Source organism: Protopterus annectens, chromosome 12.part0 (assembly GCF_019279795.1).
Source record: "Protopterus annectens isolate FY-2018-M chromosome 12.part0, PAN1.0, whole genome shotgun sequence".
NCBI classification, from domain to species: Eukaryota; Metazoa; Chordata; order Ceratodontiformes; family Protopteridae; genus Protopterus; species Protopterus annectens.
The window spans coordinates 254,555,334-254,570,442 of NC_056746.1; the positions used below are offsets into that span (position 1 = coordinate 254,555,334).

The following is a 15,109-nucleotide window of genomic DNA, read 5'->3' on the forward strand; positions in this document are numbered from 1 at the left end:
ACCATTCAAGTGTACTTCCAAAGCAGGAATTCATTTCACAAACAGTATTTGCTTGTAAAATTGTTAGATTACTCAAACAGTGTTTGCGTATGGATAAAGACTTAAGCCTGAGTCAATATCCATGAGGTTATTGCTCAGTGTTTGAGTCTTGGACTGAGGGTGGATGAGAGTCACTATTAACAAGAGTCTTGTACAGTATTTGAGTCTCTCACTGAGACAAGGATTGAGTAAATATTATTTACATTAACATGCAGTGTTTGAGTTAGGTTTGGGAATGGGTCTGAGAAAATTTAAGTGAGTTTGCTTCACAGTGCTTGTTGCTGGCACTAGGAATGGGAATGGGAATGGGTTTTACTGAATGTTACTGAAGTTACTTCATAGGTTTTTACCTGGGACTATGACTCAGTTTGAATGAATATTATGTGCTTTGGTCTCTGAGGCTAGGTTTGAGGGAATAATAGTGATGCTAATAGTGTTTTGGGTTTAGGACTGATGCTGGATTTGTTTGGCTTTGTAAGTGAGTTTAAGTGAATACTATTACAATTACCGCATAGTTTTGTATGTTTGACTGTAGCTGGATCAGAATGACTATCAATATTTGGATTTGGAACTGAGGCTAGTTTTGAATAACTGTTGCTGACAGTACTGAGCAGTATTTGGCATTGGGACTATGACTAGGTATGAGAGACTTAGTTCAAAACCTGCATGAAGTCAGTGCCTGACATCTGGCATACTGTTATGCTGCTGTTTAACAGGGAAGGCATTATGTCTGTTTATGACTTTTTATTGGATTTCAACCTCTGGTACTTTTAGATTTCACATGTCTGGTATATTTGATGTGTGATGTAACTCTGATTTCCTCATTTGCAGGGACACCAGACCCTCCTACAAATGTCCATCTTTTTGTCACTGACAGCACCAGCTTGCAAGTATCCTTCCAAGAGCCTCTCAGTGTAAACTCTGCTGTTGTCACCAAGTATAAAGGTAGGAATTATTTTCTGACTATGTAAAAATCACTACACATAAATGTAAGTTGAACAGAACTTTTTAGCATATGCGTTTTTTAGGTAACCCCACTGGACATGATAACCACTTTCAGGGGCAACCCAGGACTGCCTTGCTAAGTGGCATACTCAAGAGTCACACAGTTGGCAAATGCAAGTGGAAGGAACCAAACCATGTAGCATGGGCATAGAAAGCAGCTCAATAACAGCTCATAGCTTTAGCCTTTTGCACTACCAGACATAGATTCACCACCATAGCAATCAGTTGCCCCTGTTTTGCTGAACATCCCTGATTTAGCCTTATATTTTTGCCTGTCACTCAGGAAAGGTTTGATTTGAAGATTACAGTCAGCCATTAGAGTTTAATTCTTCTCATTCTTCAGAAAATGCATGTTGATGCAAAACTTGCTATTCTCTTAACTTCATAAATAAATTAAATTGGTGTACTATATATAACTTCTCCTAGATTTTGGGCTTTTGTCCCCCAATTATTTTTGGATTTGTCCATAATTCTTGAGCAAACACACAGAACTGTTTATTGGCATTGTTGCTTTTGTTTTGTTGTTTTTTTCTATCCACATCTTCTGACATGTCCTGTACCATCTATGATGATGTGATGTGGGGTCTGGCAACTTGGCACCTCATATACATAACTTCAACTTATTTCCTCAATAATTCACTTAAAAAGTTAATAACACAAGTTTTTGTATCAGCATACATTTTTGAACAGTAATTCTAATGTCTGGCAATAATGACTAATAGTAATCCTCAGTTATTTACCAGAAAATCATAACAAATTTACAGGGACATGGGAAATATATAGCCCAAAATCATGGACTTTCCGCAAGCTCATGGACAGTGAAAAGGTATGCTCATATAAATATGTAGGTATTTGCTCTGGGTATGAAAGGAATGCTCTTCCTCATTTTCAGAATGACATTAGCAAACATGTGGTCAGTCCATTTCTTACTTGTACCATCTGATGTAGCAGCAATGGGTGTTCTACCAGCTAGCTATGCTTATGTGGTAAACGCACTGCAAAAAGACAACCCAGCTATATTCCCACAAGAGGAACAGATTTTTGAAATGGGTTTATTATATGCAGAAAAGATTGCTCCTCTGTAAGAGAAAAGTGGAATAGTATTGCCTGAGGTTGTGTCATTACCAATTTGCAAGAGTTAGGTTCTTTTGTTTTCTGCAAAAACACTTTCAGTAAAGTATCAAATGATAATCTCCCTTTTTAAAACACTATTGAGCTCCGCTTCATTAACATTTACTTTTGATTGCACCTTTTCAATCTGTATTTATTAGACTGTTTTCATTTTACACAGCAGTGTTACCGCTACCTTTTCCCTTCTTTCTTTGCTTACACAGCAAACCCTGTCTGCATGTTGCCTTATTATGTACGGACTCCAAATGTATTTTTTTAATGTTTTGTCATAAAGCTTGAGATACTTTTTATATCCATTGCTAGGAAGCATGACTGTATTAAACCATGGCTACAGCTTCAAGTGTATTCATGCTACATGAACTGTGCATCAGAAAGCAACAAAAATACATCAGTGTTAACAGGGAGGGTGCTTTTTGGCTTGCACAGATAACATATGCTCATATTTTTGCACATTATTGCATCTTATACTAATTTTGATTATTTATGGGTGTTTTTGCCTCACAGTAAGACGTTGTCCTGTTCGATTCTCAGTTAGAGTATCTTCTGTGTGGAGACATGCATGAATGGGCGTACCTTCGTTGAAGGTTGTGCATCAGGGCTGGCAATTCGTCACGTAAAAATCCACTGCCAATCATTAGCGGACCGGAGTTCCGCTGTGGCAACCCCTAACTGGGAAAAGCCAAAAGACACAACATGGGTGTTTGAAATTATGTAATTAATCAGTTGCTTACCAGAAGTGTGAGACCCTACATAAGATTCCTGACACTGAAAAAAGATCAGTGTTTTTGCTAAGTTGGAGGTGCTGTTCTATACTCCCCATTATGGGGTAGGGGCTGCACCATGCACACCAGTGCTATTTGTATATACAAATACTGAGATCACTTTATCTCTGAGTAGGCAAAATTACCCTGAAATTCTGCACCCTGGGACAGCATACTATTCCATATTCTAGCTTGTAGGTCTTTATTCCAAGGATTAAAGTTATGGCCCTTGGAAAGTATTCACTTGGATAAAGCATGACTCAGTTCAGTTTCTAAGGAGTGATCACTATTCTGGATGTTATGCAGAGGATTCGGTTTATATATTCGGACTGAAATAAATGCCTTGTGTGCTTTGTATGCACATTGGCAGGAAGAGAATCTCAGCTGATGAATGTTGTCATCCTTCCTCTGCATGGCTTTATATGAGGCTAGAAAGATGGATGGACAACTGCAGCTAACATTTAATACTTCAAGGATTAACAAAGGTTTTGAAACCATACTTTTTTGGGGGGGGGTTCTCCTACATACACCTCTAAACTTAGCATAATCAGCTCAGTATTTGCATACTTTGATGGCAGCAGCCTTATGTAGTGAAAAAGCATTTCAACAAAGTGCTCATCTTTGAGGAACAAGATGTCATGTCTAGACCCTTTCTAGACAAAGTTTGGATTTTGTGTCCATGGGATTGACCAGCTCCTTCTTGTTTTATTCTGTACCTTAGGCATGCATGTTTGTTATATGATTATGCTGATGGATGGTAGTCATAGTCTGATGAGTCTGTGACAGCCCCATAAGTAAATGATCATCTAACAAGTCCATTAAAGCCTTATAGTAACTGCCCACCTCCTTCCCCACTGTAATATTCTTCAGTGACTACCTCTGCAGACATATTTAATACCACTGCCTCTGGTAGCGCTTTCAAATGCACTATTCCTGCACTGCCTGTGATGTAATATTTCCTTTAGTTTGCCTTTAAACATGCTCCAGCACGTTATACCCCTTATACTGTACCATTCATCTCCATCTGCCATTCCTTTTCGACTCTATTCATATCTGGTGTCACAGGGTAGTCAGTTGTGTCTACATCATATCACCCTTTATTTTCTGTAGCCTAGTGCATTAATTCCTAGCTAGTTAAGTATTTCCCCCCATACCAGTGTCTTTTTTTCTTATCACAGCTTTGGTAACCTGCATTGCACACTTTCTATTAGTGTAATTTTGTGTCAGTTGTTTGGCAGCTGGCAGTGGGTAAAATGCTTCAGATATGACTTTAGTAATGTTTTATAGCTACATCATTGCAGTATTACTAGAATCTCCTCTCCATGATCTGCACTCAGCCTCCTAGGGAAAAGTCCTTTCACACTGCTCGGCACCATTCAACTTTCAATTGATTAAAACGCTCATGTCCTGTTTGTCATAATGTTTTTTTCCAAGACATCTTTATGAATGTGTATTTTCTAAGGTTTCCCAAACCAAGATGTATATAACCTTTCATATTTTTTGCATTAAATCTCTTCTGCAACTGTCTATTCATCATTCTAGCTGCATCAGGCCTCACAGACACTGGCCCAACTATTGGCAACGCTAACCGCTGCACCACCGTGGCCGCCTATTCATTGTAAAAAGTAATTTTACACATATTGCATACAATAATACACATACACACACTAATACCCCTCAAAAATACACTAGTTCCCCTAAAACAATCCTTCAAATTCAAATCTGTCTTTAACTTACTTAAAAGCTGTAAAATAAAAGAAAGAATAATAAAATGAAACAGAGACATTAAATATTTACTACAATGCAAAAAGAAAAAAGTAACTTTATATACTGCACACAGGAAAGCCGCAATCCCCCAGGACAACACTGCCCACTGAAATCAGTCTCCTAGCAGTGCAATATATTCTTATTAGAAAGAAAACAATATGATAAAATAATTAACTCATAAGAAGACATTGACTGATTAACTGCAAGTAGCCAGTCAGAAAACTTCATTACCAGAAAAGCAGACCAAATTCTATTGAAGCTAAAATAAACTAATGCAACTACAGGAAAAAACATTCAGGAGGCTGTCCATATATAAAAACCTTGCCTCAGTTTAACCTTGAAAGTGCCCAATTAAATAAATAAACTGGAGTATTTTTGATCAAAAGCTGTACTGCATACTTCACAAGACTGTCTTGATTCCTACATCTCCACCCTTGCTGCCTATAAGCAGTGCTACGCAGTTCCATTCAATGACATTTGTACCACTGTGTGCAATTGCGGTACGCTGTGGGCAAAGTCAGTGTTAAGATGCTTCCCACTGCACTGCCCTATTAGGAAACTTGCACAGTATGGGACGGAAAGATGATTGTGCTACATGTGTTTTGTGCAGCACCAGGACGCAGCAATTTTGTCCTGCACACCTTTGGAGTTCAGTGATGTGAATCTGCACAGGCCAGAGAAGAGCTGCTGTGTGCCACTTTGTGTGTGAATATGTGGACAGAGTGCAAACAGGTCAGTGGGTGTTAGTGCATGAATGCCTAATGTGTGTGTGTGGGAGGGGGTATGTCTGGGTATGTGAGTGTGCCTTATCTGTTTGGGGGACGTCTCTGTCAGTGTGTGGTCTTCCTAGTAGTTTCCGCACCACTGTGCAGGTGTTTTAGCTGCTCAGTGGAATTATTCACTGACATACACATTCCAGGGTAATGTGCATGACTTTGTATCATTAAATTTCACAGCAGCACAACTCAGCACAATGATGGGGCGGGGAAATTCCTGAACCTACATTTCAACATAGTTCAATGTACTCTCTCTCTATACTCACACACACACACACATACAGAGAGAGAGAGAGAGAGACTTAAACATGCTATAAGCACTAACAATAGTAGGCTTGAATAATTCACCTTTTCACATTTTGTGTACTAACTAAATCAAAAAAATAAATTTACAATGTGTATAAATCTAAATCACTATACAGTGAACTGCTTTGTAAGGCAGACAAATCTGAAAAAAAAATATGCTTTAAAATGTGTTCATTGCTCTATAAAAATTATATATCATGAAGAAAGTCTGAAATAATGTGCTTTAAATTACGTGTTCATTGCTCTATACCAATTATATCAGGAAGAAAGTCTGAAAGGCCTATAACTCTCAGTTTTGAAATCAACTGTGTAACGCATTAGAATTGTAAATCTTCACCAACTGTGAGTAGCTGTAAAGCAAACAAAAAATCTAATTTGTAAACCCACCAAGTTCTTAATATGTAATCAATGCAAATATAAACAAGTTCACTTTAATAGGAACAAAAAAACAAAAATCAAAATGATTGCATCTGAAGCTAAAACCAGCTCAAGCTTCTTCCCTTTTCTGCTCCTCTCTTTTAAAAGCACAGTCTTTCAGAGTTGAAAATTGCAGTTACCCTGTAATAAATATGAAAACTATGAAGAGAAAAAAAAGAGATTACAGGGACACTACCTAAGATGTCTTACTTTGAGAAAGGAATCACTTGCAGAACTTAATATTTCACTGATGAATCCATATGCTTATGTAGGGAGGATGGGTGTGGCTGTCTATGCAGGGGAAGTAGAATAGGGTCATCCTATTCACACTTGTTTGTAAGAGGGGTGGCAACATTTGTAGATGGCTCTGTAGTTTGCATTCAGCTCACCAAGCAGTTAGCATGTTAACTCCCCTAACAGGCACACATTAAACTCTGCTGAGTACGTGGACATGTACACCTCTAAGTTGTACCAGCATTTCAACAGCTGAATAAAAGCAGCTGTACCCTGTATGAAAAAAAAGTTGGGCTAGTCCCAAAAATAAACCTCCCTGATGGAACCGCAACATATATAATAAAAGGAAGAGAATTGTTGCCAGTTATCACAAGAGTAACCCACAGCAGGCTAGATCCATCATCATTAAAATAAGTAAGCAACTCAGGAGTTTAATCAAAACAACCAAAGCCAAGTTTGAGGCAAAGATAGGCACCCATGCAAAGGACAACCATAAAGCCTTCTTTAGCTATGTTCACAACATCAAGAGCTATACACAGCAATATGCTGAGCTGATTGTGAACTACATTATGGGCAATGAAGCTGAAGACATAGCAAATTTACTAGATGGTAAAGTCAGCTACATCTTCACCCTCTTTCACTCCCTATTTTCTCACAAGATGCCCCAGCAACTAATACCCCCAATGACATCACACAAGACCTATCCTGAACTTGTTGTCCAAGTCCAAAAATACTGCATCAATGGACCCTGACAATATCCCAGATTGTTATCTTAAATAGCATGAAACATTATTTGTCTGTGCCCCTAACAGTGCTGTTTAACCTCAGACACAGGCTTTGTACCAAGCAAATAGAGGACAGCAATAGTCATACTCTTACACAAGGGAGGGCAATCTACTGACCCAAACAATTACTGATCAATAAACCTAACTAGCCTCATTTGTAGGGCCATTGAAAGATTCTTCATGGAATTAATCGATAAGGACATAGGGAACCTCCAAACACAGGAGCCATCCCAGGTTGAGTTCGTCAAAGGCAGATCTTGCTTACTCAGTCTAATAGACATCTTTGAAAAGGTCAACAAAGCAATGGTTAAAGGCAAGATGGTTCATACCACCTGCTTTAATTGGTCAAAGCTTTTGACACAATACCTCACTCAGGCACAGTGGATTAATTTACCCATTTGGGAATAAACTCTTACATTACCTGCTATATTTCCAACTGGCTCACAGATAGAATTCAAGATGTCAGGATAAGGAAAACTACCTCCACAAAGTTACCAGTCACCACTTGAGTTTCACAGGGCTGATACTGGGACTGTACTGTTTGGCACCTAATTCTCTGAAATAAAGGCAAACACCAAAGGTCTCTGACTGACAAAGTTTGTGGATGACTGCATGTTAGGAACAGTCATTTAATCCCCAAATGACTCAGCCATTCAGCAGGAAGGCTTGTCCCAAACAAATAACTGGTGCTAGAGCCATTGATTAAAACTATAGACTAAGAAACATACACTGTCTCCAACTTGCAGCCATAACTTTTTCTGGACTTTATTAACACAAAAGTCCTTCATCAGTTAGTACACACTTCAATAGGTTCAAACATACTGGACCTAGTTATCACCAGTATGGGAGAGAGTTGCACCACCCCCACCCACACACACACACACACACACACACACACACACACACACACACACACACACACACACACACACACACACACACACACACACATATATGTCACATCCTAACTGGTAAGGACAGATCACAAAGTTGTCTCATTCAGCATAAAAATCAACTGAAAAAAAAATATCAAACCTCTTACATTTAGGAAACGTAAAGCAAAATGAATCCTATTTAGTGACAGTTTGTCAAAATTCAATACTCCGCCTAACCCAGAGTTCACAACAGCCTATGCAGAATTATTCACAGAAACACTGTCCAAACATGTAAATAGCTGCACTGAGGCTACAGTACCTGCAGCCCAAAACAAACCCTAAAAACAAACCACCCTAGTGGAATCTTAATCTTAACAGGGTATATAATAAGGAAAAAGTCGTGGCCCAGGTCATAAAGAGCAACTAATAATGACAATAGCTCACTAATTAAACTAAACAGGAAACTAGGAGAACTGATTAAATACAGCAAGGCTAATTATGAGGTCAAGTTAGCTTCTCAGGATAAAGATAACCACAAGGACTTCTACAACTATGTATGAAACCTCAAAGGTAACACACAACAATGTGCAGAATTGGTAGTAAATGGTACTACCTTCACTGAGCAGATTGACATTATGAGTGTGCTTTCCAACAAATTCAGCTCAAATTCCCCCTGCCACCCCTCATAAAATCCCTGCAAAACGCAGTCTCAGTGGTGCCCAGCAATACTCCAGCTTGCCACCTAAATAGACTGAAACATCACCTATCAGGGCCACTTGAGTCATTTTTCAACTACAGCCTCAAAACAGGGTCTGTACCAAGTGAATGGAGAATGGCAACAGTTATCACCCTGCACAAGGGTGGAACATCAAACAACCCCAGAAAATTCAGACCCATCACAGTAACTAGTCTAATATGCAAAGCCATGGAACAAATTGTCATGGAAATGATCAACAAAGACAGTGGAAACCTGCAGAAACTTGCCCCATCCCAGTTTGGTTTTGTCAAAGGAATGTCATACCTACTTAACTTGGAAGAATTCTTTGAGAAGGAAACTAAGGCAATCAGTGAAGGGAAAACAGTGCATACTGTCTACCTAGACCTGGCTAAGGTGTTCAATACAGTACCCCACTCAGATATTGTTGACAATACATAACTCACTGGATTGCCATCTGGCTTAATGATAGGACCTAAGAAGTCAAAACGGGTGAGACCACCTCCGCCAAGAGGCAGGTAACTAGCGGAGTACCACAGTACTCCACGGCTGGGCCAACTCCTGTTTGGCATCTTTTTCTTCAAGGTCAAGGCTAATGTCAAGGGCATCTGGTTCACTAAGTTCGCAGGTCACTGCAAAATGGGAGCTATCACAAACTCCACTATGATGCTAATGTCCTGAAAGAGGGTCTAAAGCAGAGAAGTGACTGTTGTCAAAAAAGTGTATTATAGTGCCTTTTAGGAAAACATCCACCCTGACAAATTATTCAATTAATAAAACACCTCTAAGTGCTGACCCAGTAGTTAGAGATCCTGGAATATATGTAGACCATAATCTGGCCTTTGACCAACAAGTAACTGAGACAGTAAGAAAATCATTCTATGTTTCCCAACTTATAAGTAATGGAATGGCATCTAGGTCCATGGAAGTTGTAATACCACTCTATTTGGCCTTTATCAGATATTTCATTGAGTACAACACCCTATTCAGTATGTACCTGACTAGGCATATGCTAATGTTGGAATGCCAACACAGATTCTTCACTAACAGAATCCAGGGTATTAACATATTGTCCTATACAGATCGTCTTATATCCATGTCTCTATATTTAGTCTCCTAAGGTCACCCTTGTCGATAGGTGATCTGTGCTTGGCATATGAGGCATCCTTAGATCCAGCCTTTATGAAGCGTTTGCATATCCACAAAATGAACAGCATCAGAAATGCTAAATTCCGGGATTTGAACTTTCCTTGTGACATAAGTAGAACATGCTAGCGAGACAGATATATGCCTCAAAGGCTCTCCATGCCCTGGAATAGGCTATCCATCCATGTTGAGCAGACTCCCTCCCTAACCCTATTCAAACATAACCTTAACCATTATATGGGAAGACATAAATTCATCCCTGGGCTAGTATCCATGCTTCTGATAGACAGACGCTGACAGTTAACATTCCCTAACTACATTTGATGGATAATCCTAAATTGATCTACTGCTAGCACCCAATGTCTACTATAGACAGATGCCATTAGTAAACATTCCCTAACTAAGCCCTCCATATAACTTTTTAGTAACCTCCTAACTAACACACCCCTCCTAACTAACATACCCATCTTAACAGTTATTCTCCTCCGATATAAATGTACATGTTGCAAGGGGATGCAATTAGGCTGGGTTGCACGGTTAGGCTTATAAAGGCCCTGGTTGTCATTAGCCTACTATATACCTATGAACCTGTGAACCTAAAAAGTGCATTATTGTAACTTTTTGGAATCTCACTACACATTGACTATATGCCACTAAGAGACAAACTTGTAGTTCAGAATTTGTGGAATGTAACCTTATATTTGACCAACTTGTGTTCACAGTAGTAAAAATGTCCTTCTATATTACACAGCATATAAGCAAAGGGATAGCCTCCAGGTCCAAGGATGTTATTGGCCCCTTTACTCTGCACTCATCAGGCCAGTCATTTGAGAGCAATCCCCCATTTGGCATGTATCTCACCAGGCATGTACAACAACTTGAATGCCCATAGAGGTTCCTCACAAAGAGAATCATCATCTTCTTTCAGCTGTTCCTGTTAGGGATCGCCACAGCGGATCATCTGTTTCCATTTCTTCCTGTCCTCTGCATCTTGCTCTGTCACACCAACCACTTGCATGTCCTCTTTCACCACATCCATAAACCTTATCTTAGGCCTTCCTCTTTTCCTGTTACCTGGTAGCTTCATCCTTAGCATCTTTTTCCCAATATACTCAGCATCCCTCCTCAGCACATGTCCAAACCAATATAATCTTGCCTCTCTGACTTTGTCTTCAAACCTTCCAACCTGGGCTGACCCTCTAATATACTTATTCCTAATCCTGTCCACCCTTGTCACACCCAGTGCAAATCCTAACTTCTTTAACTCTGCCACATCCAGCTCAAACTCCGGCCTTTTTGTCAATGCCACTGTCTCCAACCCATATAACATAGCTGGGCTCACTACCGTCTTGTAGACCTTCTCTTTCACTCTTACTGGTACTCGTCTGGCACAAATCACTCCTGACACTCTTCTCCATCCACTCTATCCTGCCTGTACTCTCTTTTTCACCTCTCTTCCACACTCACTGTTACTCTGAACTATTGATCCCAAGTATTTAAACTCATCCACCTTCGCCACCTCTACTCCTTGTATCCTTACTATTCCTCTATCCTCCCTCTCATTCACACACATATATTCTGTCTTAGTCCTGCTGACCTTCATTCCTCTTCTCTCTAGAGCATATCTCCATCCCTCCAGTGTCACCTCCACCTATTCCCTACTCTCACTACACATCACAATGTCATCTGCAAACATCACAGTCCACGGGGACTCCTGTCTGATCTCGTCTGTCAACCTGTCCATCACCATTGCAAATAAGAAAGGGCTCAGAGCTGATCCTTGATGTAACCCCACCTCCACCTTAAATGCATCTGTCACTCCCACCTCAGACCTCACCGCTGTCACACTACCCTCGTACATATCCTGTACCACTCTTACATACTTCTCTGACACTCCTGACTTCCTCATACAATACCACAACTCCTCTCTAGGCACCCTATCATATGCTTTCTCTAAGTTTACAAAAACACAATGCAACTCCTTCTGACCTTCTCTGTACTTCTCCATCAACACTCTCAGAGCAAACATCACATCTGTAGTGCACTTTCCCAGCATGAAACCATACTGCTGATCACTAATCATTACATCCCTTCTTAACCTAGCTTCTACTACTCTTTCCCATAAAGTCATGCTGTGACTGATCAATTTAATCCCTCTGTAGTTACTACAGCTGTGCACATCACCCTTATTCTTAAAAATCGGTACCAAAACACTTTTTCTCCATTCCTCGGGCATCCTCTCACTTTCCAAGATTTCATTAAACAATCTGGTTAAAAACTCCACTGCCATTTCACGTAAACACCTCCCTGCTTCCACAGGTGTGTCATCTGGACCAACAGCCTTTCCATTCTTCATCCTCTTCATAGCTATCCTTACTTCCTCCTTGCTAATCCATTGTACTTCATGATTCACTATCCCCATATCATCCAACCTTCTCTCCCTCTCATTCTCTTCACTCATCAACCCCTCAAAGTACTCTTTCCATCTCCTCAACACACTCTCCTCGCTTGTGAGTATGTTTCCCTCATTATCCTTTATCACCTTTACCTGCTGCACATCTTTCCTAGCTCGGTCCCTCTGTCTAGCCAATTGGTACAGGTCCTTTTCTCCCTCCTTAGTGTCCAACCTTTCATACAACTCTTCATATGCCTTATCCTTAGCCTTCACCACCTCTCTCTTTGCCATGCACTTCATCTCCTTATACTCCTGTCTACTTTCTTCATCTCTCTGACAGTCCCACTTCTTCTTTGCCAACTTCTTTCTCTGTATACTCTCCTGTACTTCCTCATTCCACCCCCATGTCTCCTTGTCATCCTTCCTCTGTCCAGATGTCATACCAAGCACCTTTTTAAGAGAATACAGGGCTTAAAACAGAAATCCTACACAGACCACATGAAAGTACTGTCACTGTATTCAGTATCCTACAGACTGCTGAGAGTGGACCTGTGTCTGGCTTATAAGGCATCCTCTGACCCATATAGTGATGGACCTACTGCACATCCACAAGTCACTTGGTATCAGAAATACTGATTTCAGGGACCCCCTAAACCTAATTTGTAACTTAACAGAATGGTGTTGAGAGACAGGTGCATCTTCCAGAGGTTACCACTACTCTGGAACAGACTGTCTGTCCACATAAAACAAATTTCATCCCTGTTCCTATTCAAGCATACCCTGGATCTGTGGATGAGAGAGGAAATTTACACCAGAAATGTCCCCTGTACTACGTATGCACAGAGGCAGCACCTAAAAGCTTTTCCTACAATAGGGCTCCTATAAACAGTAATTGATATTCCTTAAAAATCACTATTTCATCTAGAATTAATCACTGTTCTATGGGTAATCTAAAAACATAGAGCTAGTAACTACATATGGTTATCTTTAACTAAAGACATAATTGACTAGGCTGAAAATGATCCACAAGGGCAGCTAGTCTAGTGGTCACCTATCAACCTATGAAGCTAAAAGCATGCATGCGCATTAGAAAGGCATAGTGCCCCCATTGACTTGGTCTGTATATCCCTTACCCAGGGGACATCGTGCCTTCTCATGCATAATGCCCCCCACTGCCATTGGTTGTATATCCCTCATCCGGGGAGAAGGACTAGGACTTAAAAGAAAAATTCCCTTATTGCCAGTATAGGTTCATAGGTTGGTACTAGGTTATCGGCCCTAAGGCCTATACAAGCCTAGCCATAACAATTCCCTGGCTATTTATTTCTACACTATTTACTACCTGGACCCCTGTCTAGCAGGGCAACTGACGTGATCCCCGGGGTGAATTTCCTTTCTCCGATCCAATCGTCAAGGTACCTTTTGAAGATGGCCAAAGAGATGCTCTGCTTGACATGTATGGGCAGTCTATTCCAGAGTCTGGGAAGTCTCTGGATCAGGAACCTATCCTTCCAGCATGTTTTGATTATTGTGATGACAAGGTTTAGATACCTGGAGCATGTGGCTCTGAGGGATTGGGATTTCTTTAAGTGTAGCATGTCCAACAGCTCTGGGTTTGACATGGCCTTGTATGTTAAGCAGAGATCGCCTCTGAGTAGACGATATGCGATAGAGTATAGCTGGAGTTTTTTAAGGCAGTCAGCATAGGGCATCTGCTTTAGGCCTGTGATTCTTTTAGTGAGGTATTTATGCGGCCTTTCCAGTTGTTGCAGGTGTCTTGAGAGGTACATACCAAATGGGGCATTGTATTCTATAATGGGTCTAATGAGGGATGAGTACAATGGGACAATGACCTCCTTTTTTCTGGATGAAACGCCCTTAGTGATGTGTGCCACATAGAAGGATTTCCTGACTGTTGTGGCGATGTGGTTATTGAAGGTGAGACCACTGTCTACCTGTGTCCCTAAGTCTCTTATCACACTTTCGATGTTTAGTGTACTGCCACTTATGTGGTAATTCATGGGTGCATGTTTTTTTCCCAAAGAGGATAATTATACATTTCTTGGCATTGAGCTTGAGCCCATGGCTCTGGCACCAAGCATCTGTTTCTGTAAGGCCCTTTTGTAGAGTATCCACATAATTTGGAGATTCAATAATGGCTCCCAGTTTGCAGTCATCTGCAAACTTTGTTAGCCAGAGTCCCTTAGGACTGAACCCTGAGGTACTCCACTTGTCACTTGTCTGGAGCTGGAATTGGAGTCAGCTACTTTTACAGTATGGGTTCTGTCAGTAAGCCAGTTGGCAACCCATCGAGTGACGTAGGGATTAATGCCCAGCTTAGTAAGTTTATCTATGATTCCAGAGTGGGGGATGATATCAAAGGCCTTGGTGAGGTCCAGATAGGCTGTGTGTCCATGGCTCGGGAGACTGATTCAAAGAAGTCAATCAGGTTCAGGAGACAAGATTGGCCCTTCACAAACCCAAACTGGGTGGGGTCCAGTGTTTGAAGGTTGCCAATGTCTTTGTTTATAAGTTCCATGATAATACATTCCATGGCCTTGCAGATCAGGCTCATCAGACTGATGGGGCGGTAGTTCCAAGGTGGATCTCCCCTTGTGGAGTAGGATAACTATAGCTGTTCGCCACTCAGTGGGCATGAAGCCTGAGGTGAGGCTATGATTAAACATGACACTTAGGTAAGGCTCTAGTTCATTTTGTAGTTCATGTAATACACAGCCTGGGATGTCATCTGGTCCC

At 40.7% G+C, this 15,109-nt stretch overlaps 1 protein-coding gene across 1 annotated transcript in view; it reads left to right on the forward strand.

The window, feature by feature from the left end:
- LOC122816489 (ankyrin repeat and fibronectin type-III domain-containing protein 1-like) overlaps positions 1-15,109 on the forward strand; it is a 2,048,587-nt gene that overhangs the window by 1,477,123 nt on the left and 556,355 nt on the right. The window contains exon 7 of the mRNA XM_044089320.1: positions 871-984. Within this exon, the coding sequence (XP_043945255.1) occupies positions 871-984 (114 nt within the window). The remainder of the gene's footprint in view (positions 1-870; positions 985-15,109) is intronic.